Below are 19,668 nucleotides of genomic sequence, written 5' to 3' on the forward strand. Positions count from 1 at the left end.
ATGTACACAGACCAACAGACCAATCTCACCTCTAAAAGTCTGTGCCCTAAAAGTACTCACCCAGTGCTCTGCATGAGTTTACCAATATTTAAAATAAAATCCAAAGTATTGACAGCTGTAAAACCTACAGCTGAATATGGTTCACACTCACGTCTGCTCCTATTTTAATATAATTAAGAAATCAGTTTGATTCCTGCTGCCTGAGAGTTCTCTTGGACACCTAAAAGATCTGGAGGACCAAGCGGAGTCATGTCTCATGGCTGAGGTTGCCTCTGACCGTGTGCTCAGACAGTAGCTCTGCCTCTTCCAGGAGATTCGCCTTCAGCCTACCAGGGTGAGAGCGTGTGGCTGCTTGAGGGCTTTGACCTGCTGCAGACACCAAGAGTCCAGTGGCTGGGCAGAACCTGAGCCAGAAATGTCCCGTGCCTAAGACAAACAGAGCACCTTCCACCCAGGAAATGTATTTCGACACACAAGTGTCTTCTCACATTTCTACAAAGGGTTTCCTATGACCCCAACATCTGCACAGAAATAATGTTCTCCTCCCCTCAGTGTCGTTAAGTGACTTAATTCTTCCAGATCTCTAAAGCTGGCTTGACAACTAAGGACTACTGGGAGGCATAGCTCCCAAACTCTGTGATGAAAAATAAAGAAACAGTATTCCAAGAAAAAAAATCCAGTTTGTAATTGCCTTTTATTTGCAGGTCTCAGTAAGCACAGAGAGCCCTTCGAATGGCAGGGCTCTGAGTTGTTTTTCTGTGAGTTTACAACAGACAACCTTGGCTTGTTTTCACCAACACAGTTTACAAAGCAAAAGGCACAAGGAGGAACACCATGTTGCTTGCTTGGCAACAAAAACTCGGAAACAGCTTTTGACAGCTCCGTCAGCTGATGAAGTGTTACACACTGCTTTTACTGCCCTGCATGCAAGCAAAGACCCTTTCAGTAGTGGCCAAATCCTGAAAGGTGAAGATACGGCTTCAGAGGGAAATTTGTTAAAAAAATCTTGGGACAATCAAATTGGAATTGAAATGAAAGTATTTGGAAGAACTTGAAAGCCAAGAGGATGAGACATTTAACTGCTCTCTGTCATCACCTTTCCTTCCAAGGCTACCATAAACTAACACTTCATAGCAAATTCTGGATACAAAATTTTGATCAAAGGATTTTCCACTCTCTTTTTTTACATTTGATAAAATTTTCTTTGGTAGACAAATATCCATTAACTTTTTTCACATTTGAAATTAAACTTTAAAGCTCACTGAAACCTACTGTCTTTAATCACCATTTGAGATAAAAAAAATTGGTTTCACTGTGGTAAAGACTGGCAAAAGCTTTTGTTTGACATAGTCAAATGACAAAAAATTAACAGTATATTATCGTGATCTTCAACTCCTCATCCCATGTTGGAATGAACACAAATGTAGAAGGAGTACACATGGAAGAATTCAAACTGGTACTATATGATGACTTTTGCATTTTCTGATTAGAGGAAAAAGTGGCTGCTAGCACAGAACTTTGACTGAATACCATTAGACAAATTCTGGACTTAAAAAATCAATATGTATTTGGAATACATAAAGTCAGGTAGCACAGTGAGATCAGGGAGAAAAAAGAAGATGAAGATACTTTTTTTCTAAAAAGTAGATTAAGCATTTGATCTCCTATCCCGCACTCTCCATTGCTTCTTAGGCCTTTCCATGGTAACTGCTTTGGAAATGGCCGTAACGCTCCAACTAAGGATCACCTGAGTATTACTGAGGAGGAGGCTGTGCCGCGAGAAAAACCACATGAGCCATTTCTGTCACTGAACTGTCACTTTGCTAAGTTGTGCATAATAGACGAATATGTCGTAAAGCTGTTTTTTAATTTCACATGTGGTCTTTAGCTTCAAGGAAGGTAGGAGGGTAGAGCTGTGCTGAGCCTCCAGTTCTCCCAGGGAAGGGCTCTTCCAGGCTTTTCCCTCAGCACATGCTCACCTTACTGCGATTATAGAACAGTTTGGGTTCTAAGGGACCTTCAAAGGTCATCTAGTCCAGCTCCCCTGCAATGAGCAGGGACATCTTCAACTAGATCACATTGCTCAGAGCCCCATCCAGCCTGGCCTTAAATGTTTCCAGGGATGGGGCATCTACCACTTCTCTGGGTAACCTGTGCCAGTGTTTCACCATCCTCATTGTAAAAAAATTCTGCCTCATGTCTAGCCTGAATGTTTCCTTTTTTAGTTTAAAACCATTACCCCTTGTCCTATCACAACAGACTCTGCTAAAAAGTCTGTCCTCATCTTTCTGCGATGAGCAAAGTGCAGTGGATGATGCCGTGGGGGCATGCTGTGGTAGGACACCGAGCTAGCCAGGGTCCCAAGCAGACATCCCAAGACTTACCTCCCTGATTTCTTTGATTTTGGAACCTCCTTTTCCTATAAGGGATCCGCACTGACTTGCCGGGACGACAAGCCGCAGTGTTACAGGTGGTTTGCTTGTCACCGTGCTGTTTGTCATTGATGCGTTTATGTCCTGTAATCACAACGTCAGTTAGAGTTAGTGGAGGATTTGACATTCTTGGTAAGTACTGAAGGGCTCTGAGCAAACGCCTGAGCTGTCTGTGAAGACCTGGGGAATGTGTAACCAGCTGTGGTTTGTTTCTGTGGCAGGTAAAGCTGCCGGCCCTGCCGTAAGCACAAACCACATGAACAGCTCATGCCAGAGGAACCTCTTTGCTGGTCAGTGTTGCAGGTCCATGCTGTGGGACCAGAGGACAGTCTCTGCAGTAACATTAAGAGGAGTTGGTATCTGTTGTTAGACCAGTCAAAGCAGATGGAAAAAAAAAATTTAAGCTTTTGAGTTCGCAGGCCCCCCAGTCCTGATTTGGTCTCTTTTCCTCCGTATCAATTTGAATATTTCTACTATATGTCCTTACATTTTACACAATTTCTTGTCAGGTTTGATAAAATAAATAAAGGTTAAAAAAGAGAATGACAAAGAATCTATGCATAATCTGAAGCAGACAAAATTAGATTATTTTGATAAATGTTTTGCTGCCCCCAAGGTTTAATTTATCTTTTGTATCAGATCCATAAGTATTTGTAGTGCTATATAATTTCTAAAATCTGTTGCATCACAGCTATGTAACCAGAGTACAAAAAGCTCAGCAGAACAGCCATTACCTGTATCCAGCTATGTAATCTGTATCTGTGTATCTCATCCAATGAAACTACACTATGCATTCTCAGGAGCATTTAAATATATTACTTGTGACAAAGTTTACATTGCTTTAAATATATTTTGCAGAGGAAGAAATAAAGCTTACCTTCCCACTGAATTATGGGATACTGTTGAGAGCATTTAGGACTACAGAAAACCACCCCAAACCATAAGCTTCATAGCACCTGTCCAACAACTCATATGAATCTTGATGTGGTTTACTAATACTACCTGTTAGCTGAAAAGACCACCTCACAGATGCTATGCATGGCATAGCAATTACACCCTTCACAGAAATGGTATAGGACAGGAATGACAGAAAACATGCATTTCATATTCATTTAAAGAATTTATGATGCAACAAGAGTTGCGGCAGATAGAGCTGATGTGATTCCCTACATTCTTGCTTATCAAGACTACCACTTGTTAAAAAAAAGTGCCTATACTCTGTGATCAGAACCCCAAATTAGAAAAAAAATAAAGTACTTGAAACAGCCCTCCACGCCTTATTGAATCGGTACAGGAGCTCAGTGACACCAGCACTGGTTCCTGCAGTACCTCGACATTTGTGATTGTAGAGTTCTTCCATACAAGAAATGGCTCAGTGTGACCTTGCTTAGCTTAAAAGGAAAAAGAAAAAAATCCTGAACAGAATGAGGCATTGCTGCATGCCATCAGACAGCTATCAAATCATTCCTCTGCCAGCCAGTAACTCACATTTTGTTTAGTGCCTGTGTCAGTGAGAGATTGCCATCCATAATAAAGTGAGAGGGATAGCAGAATTTTGCAGCACCCATGGATGTGAAATAAAGTGCAAGTCATACCAATTTTTCAGTTGGAAGATACCACCTCACTATATCACATTTGTGTCAGGTGGCGGAACTCAATCATCCAGATGTAGGTGAATAACCCTCTTCAGCCACCCAGTATGATCCTAATAATGTCCCCCACTTCCATATCATATCCGGCCTGCCCTCAGAGCCTTCACTGAGCTTATTTCCTTCAAAAGCACATCATAAAATGTGGAAGCTGCTATTCTCTTTATTTTCTTCTCATAACTGAAAAAGAACAAAACCTGAAAATGCAAGCTCAAAAGCACAGCTATGAAGGAGTCAGTCCAAGTTAAAAACACAACAAAAGTGAAATGACCAGAAACTTGCCCCCCATCTCCCCCAGAACTGAAGGCTCCCAGGCTGGAAATTTTCTCAGAGAACAGTCATCTTTCAAACTGGGAGATTCCTATTTCTTTAACCTCTATCTGTGGCATTGCATCTATTTCCTCAGGGCTCTGGAGGACACTAGAGCTGGACCTTGCATGGTTTCTGCCTGCTTGGCTGGGCTGCTCCTCAGCCAGGATGGGCTAACTGGGAACCTGGAAGTGGTTGCAAAGCCATCTCCCAGTGCTGAACCTTCGCAGCCTCCCTAGCTCCTGGCACCCTATGGTCACCAGCTTCTCAAGGCAAGTAAATGACAGCTCAGAGATCTACCAAATCTCTGGGGAAAAATGTATCAAAATTCTTCTTTTCTGGTTTCTAAATGAAACGTGAAACCTGCCAACTTTCACAGTAAGCACAACGAGTCTGTGAGATGGCTCCTCACTTGGTAATGACTATCACAGTTAGTTTTTGTCAAAAAGGCAACACCTCAATTGCTTCTGTCACCATTCCTTTATCTCCTCCTTTCTAGAGCTGAGCAATTTCTTCATGACTGTTTGCAAATGAAAAGAGATTCCATCAAACTTTTTCTTATTTATTTGGAGAAGATCTGACCACTGAGCTCTGCCTGGTCCTTATTCCAGCACTTAACTACCATGTGCTTCCAGTGGATTATTCATATTTTTACCGAAAGCCAGAGCTGCCCCACTCACCAGTGAACTTAGAGCTGCATTTCTTGGGTCTCCAGTCTGGAAATGACCACTCTAAAATGCCCTCTCTTGCAACTCCAGTGGTCTGCCTGGGTTAGTGCCATTTTTTAGCAACTCTCTTCTTCCTCTACAGTGAATATCGTTTGTGCAATTACCTACTTAGCTTGTAAATTCACCATCAGGCTGCTAGAAAGTCAACTTTTATTAGGAAGGCTGTCAAAGCAGAGTGATACAAGGCTGCAGAGTGACTACACAGAGAACCCTCCTCCAGATCTTTCTGTTTTTCTATCTGGCTTCATTCTGAGATTTTTGATGAAATCAGAAAAGCATTATAGGGCTCTCATGTCTTCCTAGACCTGCTTATCACCAGCTATGGACCTGTAGGGTTGAAATTAAGGGTACAAGGGCTTCACGTTGAAAGTAAAAACCAACAAAATAGAAAAGGCCTAGCTGTGCATCTTGCGGTGTCAGGAGTGATACACAGAACTTAGCGATGACAGCTAGTATAAAGAGAAGAAAAGGATCAATTATTCTGAGTGTGTTGATGGACTGAGGCTGTGGACACTGGAAGAAGGATACTAGGCAGGTTGGAGGGATCTGGTTGGTAACAACCTTCCTGGGTTTCAGTTGTGCTGATGAGGAAGGGATTCATGTTTAGAATCAGCTTCTACAAGAGCTGTACTCAAACCATAACAGGAGTGAAAAGGAACTAGTGTGTAAAAAGGAATATTGTATGTTAATCTTCAACATAGCATGGGTGTGGATAACCAGCTATTCATGGAATTGTTTTAAAGTAGACTAAACTAAGACTTGGGACTAATTACCTTTTAAGAGCCCTTGTCACCTGCTGGTTAGTGGGGTTTTACAGTGCATGAGCTCTTGGGACAGAGATATGCCCTCTGTGGCCATGTGTAAGAAATACAAAAAAAAACCTCAAACCAGCAGTCTGACTTATACATCTTTTGTTATTCTGTTTGAAGGTAGCTGTGATAACCAGAGCTGGGCTAGACACTGGCTATTCTCGGATTTTCAATTTTTTAAATGGCTGAAGAAATCTCCAACAAAAAGATGGGTATGAAAAATAACATTTGGTAGCTAGCTCCTTTGCAATTTCTGCAACAGTACTTTATTTTGCCTCCAAACTGTTACAGTTAACTCATTTTATTGACAGGAATAATAATAGGAAATCTGATTATGAGAAACATTTTTCTTTACCAACGTTCTTTTAAATATACCAGAAGTCATTAAAACTAAATACAGATGCTTTAGAATATATAACCAGAGTACCTGATTGGCAGTGTGTGCCAATATCCTTTTGCTAAGATCCAGATGAAGTGTTCAGACTACCCTCTAAAATCTACACAGGTAAATACACATAAAATCCACCTGGATGCCTGAAGTTCAGATTTCTTTGCCTATTTTTAGCTACAGCACTTTAGAAGTCAACACGGTGTAGCGTGGTGGGGTAGGGATGGGAGTGTTCAATGTTTGTATGAGAAACACAGTTTTATTTCCACTGGGGACTCATTTTGGTGGGAACTGGCAGGGATTATCTCTATTAATGATTTCCTCAGCATTTTTCAGGATAAGACCCTAAGCAGAATGTATTTTTCTTGTAGCGAGCAGAGGGACTACTCTCTCCAGATCTTCACGGATTGGAGGGTATGGTACCCTACACAAAGCTGCCTCTTAAACTAGAAGAAACAGAGATTGGTAGAAGATGGATAGGATATAAAGGTGAGAAGGAGATGACAACAGATGGTTTTAAAATAGGGCTGGAAAGAATTACTTGTGTTGTTCTGCAGGATTCAACCTCATAATCATTATTATCTCATTAATAACTGGTAAGAAAAATAAATAGCATTCTTATAAAATACACCACACCACAAAACCAGGGTACTTTATCAACGTGTTGAAAGTTTGGAATATCACAGAGAAAGATCTGAAAACTTGTGAAGGATTGGACAAATATAAGTGGGATTAATATTTGCAGATTTTTTTTTTTAAGTAATTTGTCTGTGGGCTGACAGGAATTTCTGCTGAGACTGAAGAGGTTCCCATGGAAAACACTCGAACAGGAGCTGGTGACATTTGCCAGGCACAACAAGGTTGTGTGCAAAACATGACAACAGTAGGAGATGAGGCATTTCCAGCAGCGGTAGAGACATGTTAGTGTGATAGTCAGGATAAGGGACTGTTGCTGCCATTAAATAGAGCCCTTGTGGAACTTCATTTGCAACCTGTCCACAATTAACACACACATTTAACATAAACTGTAACTGGAAAAAGGTAGAAAGGGACTACTAGAGACTCAAGAGGGCTGGGGAATGCATCCTCTGAAAGACTGATCTTGGCTTATTTATTCTGGCAAAAGCACATGTGTGAGGAGATAAAACTGGTTACTGAAACTGTGTTTAAGAGGGGAATCCTCAGGGATGGAAAGGCAATAATTATTTAAAGTAATGGCTAGTGCTGGCACAAAACCAAAGCTGCATCATTAACTGTTCATGAAAAAATTCAGGTAAGGAGTGAAACTCAGGTGTCTAATTATCAGAGAACTGAGGTTGTAGATCAGATATCAGGAAAAATAAATAAATCTAATTAGTTTTTTTATCATACTGTGAAGGAGGCTGCAAGACATGTTGCTTAGGCTAGAAGACAACTGCCTGTGATGACCCACAAGCTCTCTCCTAGTCCTGTTACTGTAAATGTGAACAATCACCATAGGTAAATAAAAGCACACACTGACATTTCCCACCACTAGCATCTCCCAGCGGTATGGGAAGATGTGAACACTGACCTCACTGACTTGGAGAAATAAATACTCTTGAGAAAGGGATTCATGTTTCTCTGGTCTAATCTTCGATGGAGAGACACAGCCCCTTTCTCCTGCTAAAGGTGATTCAGTCAACTGATCTGCAGGCTCTTCCTTTAGGAGAAGATGAATTGCTTCCTGCAGGGGCCTCTGTCTCTCCACAGAGGATGAGAGAGATGCCTGAACTGGACACCTGATTTGCAAAAGCAGAGGGAGTTTAAATCCTCTCCTGAATGAACAGGGTTTGTGTTCTGTAGTCTGCAGCCTTTTCTGTGAGGTTTCCCCTTAGAGCAGCGACCGTACCTAGTCACAGTAGGTCCCTGGAACTTGAGGAGAACCCAGAACTTTAGGTAAGTATCTGCACAGAACTATAATTCTACAGTAAACTGAGTGCTCTCTTGCCTCGCTCTTAGTGCCTTTATTTTAATTGATTTTAAAAGACAACCTTTAAATACGGTAATTGTAATAATATAGTTTGCTTTTAAAATACAAAGTTTCTAGTTGAGGGAATTATATATTCATTTTGACATATATAAAATCTACATCAATACCAAATGGAATAATATAAAAACAGAGCTACAAGTTAGGCAATTAATCTTTTCAAATCAAACCCACAATGGGACGAGAAATTTTCCAAGACATTTTTCCTACCATTAGTGCACATTACTAGAAGCAAATGTTTTTCCCTGAAGCCTCCAAAAAGCAAAAGAAATGATCAAACAGCTTGTAAAATGACCCATTATTTTTCTTCAGCATAACTGCCAAAATCATTTACGAAAATACAATCACTTTCACTGCTATTAAATAGAACATTAAACAAATCATATTTAACATTAAAGCAAATATGAGAAAATTTAAGCAGTGTTTGTATTTCAACTTGAAGAGAGAAAAAACCCATATTTTATTTGCTTACCTCTTCAAATTTTAGTGCAATCATAGAAAAAGCTTTAAAAATTGCATCTGTTGGGCCTGTTATTGTCACAATTCTCTCTGGACAGGAGCCTTCTGAAATATTGATTCGAGCACCACTCTGTCAAAAAGAACAAATATTTTCCAAATTTATACCTCCCAGGGAGCAAACTAAGTAGGCTTAGGGGCATAGTTTGGGAAAGAATATCTTATTCCCTCCCTCACAACTGCAGCCCAAACATCATATAATTTCAGTATTAACTGATCATACTCCAAAAATTCATCTAGCTGTGGGAAGCCGGATTCTGTCTGGGTAAATACTTATATAGTCTTCATTGCAGTATGCAAATAGTGCCTCTGTAACTCTAAGTTGCAAATAGTTGCATAATCAAGTCTTTTCCCTTCCTTTTTGCAGAGTTAACCTTAAGAAGGACCAGAGCTGCAGAATTTCAGACAAGGTTGTTGTCTCCAAGGAGCATCAACATCTCCCAGGAAAGACACATGTCTGTGGTTTGGAGAACCAAAGGCAGGGATTCATCTGTGTAACTGGGGCATTGCCTTGCATTGTGGAGAAGTTTCCTTATAAATGTGTCTCATGTAAAGGCAGCCAATTAATATGCACTGAACAACCCTTTAAAGGAGTAGCGGCAGGACAGGCAACAGCAATGGTGTGATCTCCTTAAGGCAAGGAGCCTGTTGGAAGCAGTTAAGAGACAAGCCAGCATGGCTCTCAGATGTACTTAGTCACACTTATGCCACTGTAGCAGTGCAAAGAAAACCCCTAAACTAGAGGTAAATATATTTAAGAGGATGTTGGTGTAGACAACAATAAAAGCCAGTTCAAGTAAGACCCATCCTATGCTTCCCCTGAGGTTTCAGGCATGGAAATATGTTAATACAGTCTAAACAATTCACTTGAGCCTCAACTCATCCATGGGCACTGACTTTCTTGAGGATCTGTGTCTGTAGAAAATGTGAGATAATCTGGGTTAATTTGGCTTTGCCTTCAAGGTTATCACAAATCAGCTGATGTGCTGTGTGTCTGAAAGGTCGTTCCACTGTGGATTGGTGGCCAAAAATCACAGATGTCACTCCTCTGATAGATGACTGGTCAAAGCAGAGCTACGGCAATTGAAACATTATGTGGTTGCCTCCATAGCTGTGTAGGAGGTTAACAGCTGCAGGGCACAGAAGTGAGATTTTTCTACTTTTCTTTAGGCCTGAAGCTGTTTCTGACAGTTCCCTGATGACAGGGCAAGACAGTTGCATTTCATTCCATAAAGATGGCATGCAACTTGCCACATCTGTCAGGAAAGTAAAAATAAAGTTGTGTTTTGCTTTTAAAGAAGTATGGAGGGTGTTAATAATTTAAAGGAAGACTGAGTTATCATCACTTGGAGACACAGCCTCCTAGTCTTGTGCTGATATAGAGATGCCCATAACTAGTAGTTAAACTACAACGTGTTCAATCAACTGGCAGGATTACCTAGTATATTTGAAACATTTTTTCTTATATTTTTAAGTCTTAGTAAAAGCACTCAAGTGTGAAAACGTGGCTGAATGCTCTTATCATCAAAAAAGGAGCTCTGAACTCAGTCAACCTGACAATGACCTCCCTACTGTGTATATTTAAAGATGCATCGCAGCAATTTTCTTTACTACAAATATTTTGAGATTTCTCTGCCACAGACTTTCTGTCAGTGTATAAAACAGTAAAGCAGTTGACATAGTAATGTACTGCAGATCTAACAGAACCAAACTGACTTTCTTGAGGCATCCTCTACACACTTTGTACTCCTAAAGTTTCAACCAGTTGGATTTGTCTTTGTCTTTTGACTTATGCTTTTAGCACTTGCTTCAAAGAAGGAAAATAATACCGATCTCCAGGTAAGATGTGCTGCCTTGCAGGACAAGTGTGGGTCTACAACCTCTACCTGTGCAAAATCCTCTGAAGACAGAGCAGGTTGCTGTGCAGTAGGGAAAGAAGCTGCAGATGCTGGGGAGACTGAGGTTTATGTGATGCCGTGTTTCAGTTATCCTTTTTGTGCTTACAGCATTTTCAAAGGATGTTAATGACAGCTGTGCAGGTCTACCCTGTTTACATCCTACTCAACTGTTAAACAATAAAAAGTTAAGGCTTTGCCAAGACATAACAGAGGGATACTCTGGCTTATGCAAGTCTGGCTCCAGCTCTGCTGAAGCTTGTGTCTATTCTCAAATTTCACATAGCATCTGATTTTGGAAGCTCTCTACCAGGAGGCCAAGCCATGTGCAGGGCCAATGTTGGTATGCTAAAGAAAGATCCCATGGTTTAGATGCACAGAAACATGCTGGCTAAGCTGTTCCTGAGATAAGAGAGCAGCAGGCATATTGCTAGGGGAATGGAAGACTCCAGACTGCTGTGGCAAGAGGCAGTTTACATTAACAACCTTTAATGCTAGTGCATTTAAATACCACCACTTGGAAAGAGTGGTGAAGGTAAACTAAATGCCCACTTGATGGCAGTGTCGGTCTGCAAACGCTGAATTTCCCTGTTCTCTAAACTGGAAAGAAAGACAGGTAAAGACATCAAGGCTTGTCTTACCTCCTCCCTCATCTTCTTAACTGTCTCACCTTTCTGTTAAAGAAACAGAAAAATAGTTAGCCTGGGTTGATGAAGTGAACAGATATACAACATTTTGACATGAAAATAAAGAAAGTAATTTTCCTGACCTTTCCGATAATGCTTCCAACCTCCTGCAACAAAAAGAAAAAAAGACACTGTGAATGATATGATTCACTATGGAAGAGCATTTGGTTAGCTCCTAAGCTATTTCACTATCACTTCTTTCAAACCTGCAATGTGAAGTGTAGCCCACTTCCATTGTAGCTGTATACAAATATGCCATGTTAGAAACAAAGGGATGGACTGAAAATGCAGCTTTGCGACTTACTGATTGTGCAAGAAAAACACCTTTAACAGGAACTGATCTTGTGGTTACAGATCAATCCTGCTACTACAAACAGAGATAAACCCCTATCAGGGAATGAAAAATTTGAAAATGATAGAGCTGCATAACCTGATAGAAAAAATGGGATATAATGCAAGCATCAAAATAATTGCTGATCTCTCCGAGGACAGGTGTTTACCGTCTTTACACCATGTAATATCTAGAGCTGAATTTCCATGCTACCGAGTGTTATTGTGTAAACACCTGGTGACATGTCTTAATCTCCCTGTTAAGTACTTACAGAACAATAATTGCTAATCACTTTTTAGGGACTTGGGAATTGCTACTGGGCTCCCGCAATTTTCCATGAAGGGACAGAAAATACTGAGAAATGTCACCGAGAACATACAACAGTGGAACCATTTGGCAGTTCTGGCAATATCCCAAGGGTTAAAAGCTTGGTGCATAAAACCAACAGATAACAAAAATAAAGCTAATAATTTAAAAATGAATAATCTGGGCATGTTACATAAATCATGCAGGTATGACATCAGACTGGAAATCATCTGATGGAGAGGAGACCAACTAAAGGAAAACAAACTCCCCTCCTATACTCATATTGTGAAATCTACTTCAACGGTTTAAGACTGTCTCACATGGTTGATCTGTCCCAGACATACAATATACAGTTCCCCCCAACTCCCACCATCTAGATACTTAAGTCTGACCCATCCTGAAACAGTCCAAAGAGTAAGATTTAAGAAATTGTCCTCCGTTGCTCTACCCAACGATGGGCTCATGACAAAGTGGTACTAACTTCACTTTGCAGTAGAGGGCTACCTGCAGCGACCTTGAGAGAGGTGGTTCTCACCAGAAGGTTATTTATAAGCTCATAATCTGAAACTGCTTGTGCTTGCAACTCCTCACATCCTGCTCGCAAAATGTAAAGACATCTCAGTGAGAAGATGACCTATCTCAATGAAGAATGGTTCTCCGTGAGTCTGCACATAACACCAGGCTGGGAGCATGGTCAATACACTGCTGGACAAGGCTGCTATTTGCCTTAATCTACACAGGCTGGAGAAATGGGCTGAGAGAAACCTCAGGGAGTAGAACAGAAGTAAAATGAAAAGTCCTGTGTCTGGGACGGAACAAGACCACGCAGCACGATGAGCTGGGCAAAAACTTGCTAAGAACAAACTGGCTTTGCAAAAAAAAGTTCTGAGGGTCCCAATGCGTAACTCCAACATAAGTATATGAGTGCACCAGCAGTGCATCCCTGATGAAAGTGTATTAGTGAGAGTGTAGTCAGCAGGCTGTGACAAATGATTTTTGCCTTCTCCTTGTGCTTGTGAGAATGGCGAATGGTTTCTTGTTTTGGGTTCCTAGTAGAAGACAGACAAGGACACACAGAAGAGAATCCGGTGCAGGACCACAAAAATGGTCAGGGGACTGGAGCACAGGACACATGAGGAGAGGCTGAGAGAACTGCGTTTGTTCACCCTTAGGAAGAGAAGACTTGGAGGGACCTTATTGCTGTGTGCAATAAGGAATGGTAAGCTGAAGCCAAACTCCAGAAAGCACAAGATGCAACAAAGGTGAGTTGCAACAACAAGCTCAAAATGAGGAAAAAAAAATTTAACATGCCAATGGGTGAACATTGGAGCAGGTACCCAGAGAAGCAGTGGAGTCTCCATCCTTGGAGGTGTTCAAACCCAGCCTGGGGAAGGCCCTGAGCAACCTGGTCCAACAGGATTTGCTTGATTCAGGTGGTCAGACTGGAGACTTTTGGGATTCCTCCTAAAACCTCCGTGAGCCTGTGATCCTTCAAGCATGGCCTTATGTCAATACCTAACTAGCCACAAAATTCCTCAACCCAGTGAGGTCCATCTCAGGTTTATTTTCAAACTTTACTTCTTCTGTTTTCCACTTCATTTTTTTATTTCCCTTCCAAGATGGGATTCTCCTGTCTTGTACGTGCTGACTAGAGAACAGATATTGATATTGCAATATCAATTGCAAATCTTCCAGAGATAGTAATTGCAAATCTTCCAGAGATATCTGCCTTGCAAACCTATATTTCTGCTAGCTGATGTACAGTGGACCTTTACACATCACACAGCTGTGTGACTGTTCTTGCTAAAGCTTCCTGTGTCCATCTGGGACTGTGAGACATTTGTCCATCTGTGCATACAATGTAAAGAAGGAGCTCTGTGAGATGAATGAATGAAGTGGACTCACTGCGGCTTTGTATCTTGTGACCGAATTATCCCGGGTCCCTCCATGTGTGGGTTTAGGTCACGTCTTTCCCTGTGGCTGAGCTGGCCACACCAGCTTGTTGATGTAGGATCTCTAATGAGGTGCAGCTTTTTGTTAGCAGTGACACATTCAGGATACCTATTCCACTAAATGTTTAAGATCTTACTAATTTTTATATGATCGCTGTAACTCTGCCAAACTGCCTGTAGCTGTTTAATGGGATTAAGCGATACAGGGAGTAAGAGTCTCAATGGTGATAAGCCTTGAGAACCCTCATGTCTAGTAGTTCCTGTCTGCCCACTCAGCACATTCAGCAGTTTTACCTTGAAAACTTTTTCCATTCTTCTGAGTCCCAGATTTCAGAAATAATTTTTTTTTAAAAAAACAGATTCTTGGGAGGTAGAAGGACCTTTTCCCATGGGCTAGCATATTGTGTTTTAATTGCTATGGGCAAGCAATCATATTTCAGTCCATGGTATAATTTCAGTTTCTGTATATCTGAAGTTTCAGTAGAAGCTGTAGGCCTGGTCTTGAACTTGCAAGGCTCTGCCAGTACATACTTAGTATAAAATCTGTCCAAATCCATTTGATCATCCTGACTCTTAATGACAGATGTTGTTCTTTTAGAAATGTATGGATGGGTCATGGCTAATAAGTACAAAACTATCTTCCTTGGAAATAGGGAAAAGTACTTTTGCTTTGGAAACAGAAAAGCAATATGCGTAGCCCTAGTAAAAAAAACCCAAAAAGACAGTCTGTTTAAAACATGGAATTTGGGAGTATTTAAACAAACAGAGTAGAGCATAAAATATCAGGATTCTCAAGCTGCTTGTTCTGCTGAAGTCTGTGGGAGTTTTGCTATTGTTTTCAGTGGGGACAGGAATTCTATCTGACTATTCATCACCTTGTTATTACCAAAAAGTACAAGCTGCTGAAGAACTGAGAGAATGATTAGTGTGAATCTCACTGAGAAAAAAATATTTCAATAAGACTGGTGACCACTTCCTTGGAACATGCTAGTAAATGTCACTTCAAGAAAGGCAGTGGTAAAAAAGGGGATGGTTTCTTTCATGCTGAAATGCTGCATGTAGTATTATTTACACATCTCATTCACGGGAATGAGATGAATTTTACTCTTAATGAACATTTGGGGAACAGGGAGCCCATCACAGGGCAGAAAGCTATTTCTGCAGTTTTTGCATCACCTGTGGTCACCTGAAGGCAAGGCAGCACCAGCAGAACAAAAGGTGGCACCAGAGAAGTCTGTGAGCCAAGGCTTTTGCAGGGCTCTTGATGGTGCAAACGACTAAAAAAAAGATATAAGATAGTCTCTAGGAGAAAGCTATTTCCTAATCAATTATCTAGTGTGCCCTTTGAATAATGAGAAAGAAATTAGTCATGTTAAGAAAACAAGAGACTTAACAAACGGTAACAAACCTTGGTATAAAGCTTAACTGTTGATCTGTAAACATAATGAGTGAAATTCCATCATTTTTCTAAGTGTGAGGCTAGTTAAATAATTACTGTGGCCCAAGAAACAAAAAAATCCCCAGCTAGTTATTCCAAGAGCATATAAAAGCACAGGTCTTGCTCTGTTACCACAGGCCATGCAGATTCTATTAGCAATGCTACAAAGTGAATGGAACACTAACATCACGGGAGCCTTCAGATAAAGCCACATCTAGAGGTAAACAAATTTAAGAAATAATATAAGAATATATACTTTCACTATGAAGCATCTGACAAAGCACACGTCCTAAATCCTGCAATTCAATGAGGCAATGCTTTGCTTGCATATGCCTGCCTGCTTACTATGACCATGAACAAGGTAGAACCAGTATGACTGGACTCTACAAACAAAAAAGCCTGCTAGAAAAGCACTGGAAGGAAAGAAATACAGCCTTCCATGGTGGAGAAGCACATCTGTCATGAGACAAGGAGGAATCCTGGTGACAATGAACAACATCTGTGTTGATAAAGTTTTCTAGACCAGCACTAGTTGTCTTTCTGCCATCCATAAAGAGGCATAAAATAACACAACTCTCTCTCTTTGCCTTGTTCTGAGGATAGAGTTGCTGATACTGTATAAGTTCATCAAGATGCTTACATGGAAGACCTCAGGAATGTGTTCCATAAAGATGTTCTGAACAATGTGTTTGTATGGAGCACATGAGGCACTGGCAGTTTTCAAAGGCTGAGAAAAAGTCTTAGTCAGTTTTGGGAAACATGACTTAATGTGTCTACCTCATGGAACAAACGGCTGCCTTGGATAAACTGAGAGTCTGATTTGTGTTCTAGGATTTTGTAGGATTAGCCTCATTGACATGAGTGCTAGGAGATGCTTCAGTAGTGACTGTCTGATGCTAACAGCTCTAATTCAATTAGACATGGCAGTCCAAGCCCTTGCTGAGACCAATCTCATGCTACCAAATGTGGTAGTGTATGAGGAAACCTTCAAATTATGGTCCTTCTGATGGAGAGGCCAGTGCTACAAATCTTCCGTAGGTCTATCTACCAATTTTTAGGCAGCTGTGCCAATGGGCATTTCTCATTTGCTTTTTGATATCAGATGGATAAGCAAATTTACATTCAACTTTACACCAAACCTCCTATACCGCCCCCCGTCCCCCCGCCTCCCAAACAAACAAACCAAAAACTGGATAAAAGGAGACTGAGGAGAGACCTTATCACTGTCTACAACTACCTGAAAGGAGGTTGTAGCATGGAGTAACAAGTGGCAAGTGACAAGTGACAGGATCAGAGGAAATGTCCTCAAGAGAAGGTTCAGATTGGATATTATGAAACATTTCTTCATGTAAAGAGTTGTCAGGCATTGGAACAGGCTGCCCAGGGAAGTGGTGGAGTCACCATCCCTGGAGGTGTTTAAAAAATGTACAGATGAGGGATGTGGTTTAGTGCTAGAGTTAGGTGATGGTGGTAGTTGATGATCTTAAGGATCTCTTCCAAGCAAAATTATTCTATGATTCTGTGATGTGTCCCTCTGCCTGTGATACTGAAACAGCAGGACTGAGCAGGGTGTGTGCCTTCTGCAGTCTCAGCTGATTAAAAAGTGTGGACTGATGAGGAGATTCTGTTTGACAGAAGTGGGAAAATTCAGCTATGGAGATTGTTTTGAGGACATACAGTGCCCAGGGGCTGGGGGAAAAGACTTCTGTCCTTTCCGTTGATTTTTAAGCTAGTTGATTTTAGGCTAGTGAGGCTAGAGAGGAGATTGATCTCGCATTGTGTATTTGGACGCAGAGCTTCGTTCCATGACTAGAGCTCTTAGGTACCACAGTAATGCAAACAAACAAAACAAGAACTGTAACAGCAATAGGCAGGACAGTCAATCCTCATAATACCCTGACAGTGTTCTTGGAAAATAGAAAGAGCAGAACAAACGTTAACCTGGTTGGCATTTTACAGCTTGGATTAAATTACTGAAAAGGTGATTCTTAAAGCTACTTTGTTGTATGCTGTATTTTAATAAGTAAAAAATTAAGGGAAAAAACGGGCAAGAAGAAGGACATCACCTTCAAGAAAAAATATTTCTGTCCTTGGTTTACAATCTTTCATCAGGCAATTAAGTAGGCACAGAAAAGTGGCCATGAAAAGAAATCCCTGGTGCTAAAACTATACTATCTATACTGATGCAAACAGCAATTTTCTCCATGATACATGTCTGTATTTCACAGAATGATTAGGATTAGGATTGGAAGGGACGTCTGGAGATCATCTAGTCATCTAGCTGTTAAATGTGAGCAATCACCTTACTGAGTCTATTTTTTTCTTTTTCTTGTAAAAAATTCTATATGTGTGATCATAAAACAGTCACCAGCATGTCTGAAAGTCACCACTGAAGCTGGATGCAAGTCCGCTGTAACTAGTCCTTCCAGTGCCACAAGGCACCCACTGATCCTGCTGAAAGCATTGGCAGATGAAGTTCCTCAGGACATCCAAAATTAAGACATTAGTACTGGTAGTTTAGTGTCTAAAAATCAAGGCACTCATAGGGTTTTGTGCAAACCTGAACATTTGACCGCAGGTACATTTTTCTAGGTCACTACTGCTGAAAGGATGATAAACATGTCATTGAGTAAATGGTATCAGGTAAAGAAAAGCTCCACTCAGTCATCATATCTTTCCTCCATCAGTGCAGATTATATGTTCTACATGTGCTACTCTTCCTAAGACATGTTTAAAATATGCTAAGGAGACTTCCAGAATCTCATAAAAATCCCAATACCACGATTTTCTCTTGGGATTCCCTTATTAGGATTTACTTTCAAAAATATTTTTTATCCCATTATTTCCAGCTACAAGCACTTGTATCATTCAAAATAATGACACTCCATTACACTCATATTTACTTTCTCCACGTATTTATGAGATTGTCTGTAGAAAGCTAGACAGTCTCCTCAGCCTCCTAAAACTTTCTTATTTTTCTGCAAATTCCCCCCCTGCTCAGTCTTCGACATCACTCAGATGCATGGTGCCTGCTGCTGAGTACAGAACCGCAGGTGTGATTTTTCCACAAGAACAGTAAGGTAATTACTGTTTCTTTGCCCCATGATGCACCAGTACTATACATCCAAAACTGCATATGTTTTTGCCGCAATAGCATTCCTCTCCAACTCAGCATATCCCAAATGCGTCACTCTCTAGACACTGCCACTTCTGATGCCTTTCAGCCTTTTCTTCTTTCCAGATTTCCTTCTCTCACTGAACACGTATCTTCTAAATTACCTTTCCCAGTTAATTGCCTCAGGTCTCTAATTTACACCTCTCAGTATTTGGCAAGACTCCTTCTTCCCTGCCAGTTTTCCCTTCCCCCCTTCATTCTACCTGTAAATTGTTTCCTTGTTCTTGCTAACCATCTGACTTCATTAATCCATTTTGTTTTCTATTTCTGAACTCCTTCCCCTTTCTCTAAAAGACCCTTCAGATTCAATATATTAATATATTCTACTTCGGTTTCTTGCAAAATTCACTGCACCCAGTATAGTTTCACCAATGCACACCTTTGCACAGTACATTTGAAAATGACGCTTTTTTTCATCTGCAGGTTTGTACTGAAGGAAGGAAGCAGATTCCTGCGCCACCACTATGAGATGGAGACCAAAGTGGATTTGTGACCCTGCTGCCCTTTCCATGCTGGCACATTTGAACATTTTCTCATGTTCCACCTCATGGACCCAGCTTTCAAATCTCCATTAAGCTGCTTTCCTGAAATTTAACATCTTTCTACCGACACAGTCACTTTACCATCAACATCTAAAATTAACCTTTAAGGATAAGTCTCTAGGGTCTTTGTCAGCCTGTTAACACCAGCTGTGTACTAACCCAAACCAGCCCAAAATCATGTAATCATTATCCACTTTACTCAAAGTAGGTGATTTTTCAGGAGTTATTTCTTTCTGGGCAGGAACCGACCAAAACTAGAACAAGAACACTGCAGATGTCAAATACTAAGGTATGTTGGCAGAGACCTGTGGGCAATGTTATGATTTTCCAGAGTCTTCCAACCTCGTTACCTGTGGCAGTAAGCAGGAAAAACAACCAGCCACAAGTCATGGGAATAAAATTTCAGACAAACATGTAACAAGGAATGGTAAGAGAGAAACATCGAGCCCCATCAAAGACCCTGTAACATGTAGATACGCAAAAGAGGTTTGATTTTGACAAAAA

At 40.8% G+C, this 19,668-nt stretch overlaps 1 protein-coding gene across 1 annotated transcript in view; it reads right to left on the reverse strand.

Annotated features, from left to right (window-relative positions):
- The window catches only part of LOC308037242 (poly(rC)-binding protein 3-like), a gene marked incomplete at its 5' end in the record, with an annotated part of 52,257 nt that overhangs the window by 28,536 nt on the left and 4,053 nt on the right, over positions 1-19,668 (reverse strand). The window contains 4 exons of the mRNA XM_080338885.1: positions 2,385-2,516; positions 8,796-8,912; positions 11,376-11,408; positions 11,504-11,527. Coding sequence (XP_080195011.1) covers positions 2,385-2,516; positions 8,796-8,912; positions 11,376-11,408; positions 11,504-11,527 — 306 coding nt within the window. The remainder of the gene's footprint in view (positions 1-2,384; positions 2,517-8,795; positions 8,913-11,375; positions 11,409-11,503; positions 11,528-19,668) is intronic.

This window comes from Nesoenas mayeri (assembly GCF_963082525.1).
Source record: "Nesoenas mayeri genome assembly, chromosome: 2".
Lineage (NCBI taxonomy): Eukaryota > Metazoa > Chordata > Aves > Columbiformes > Columbidae > Nesoenas > Nesoenas mayeri.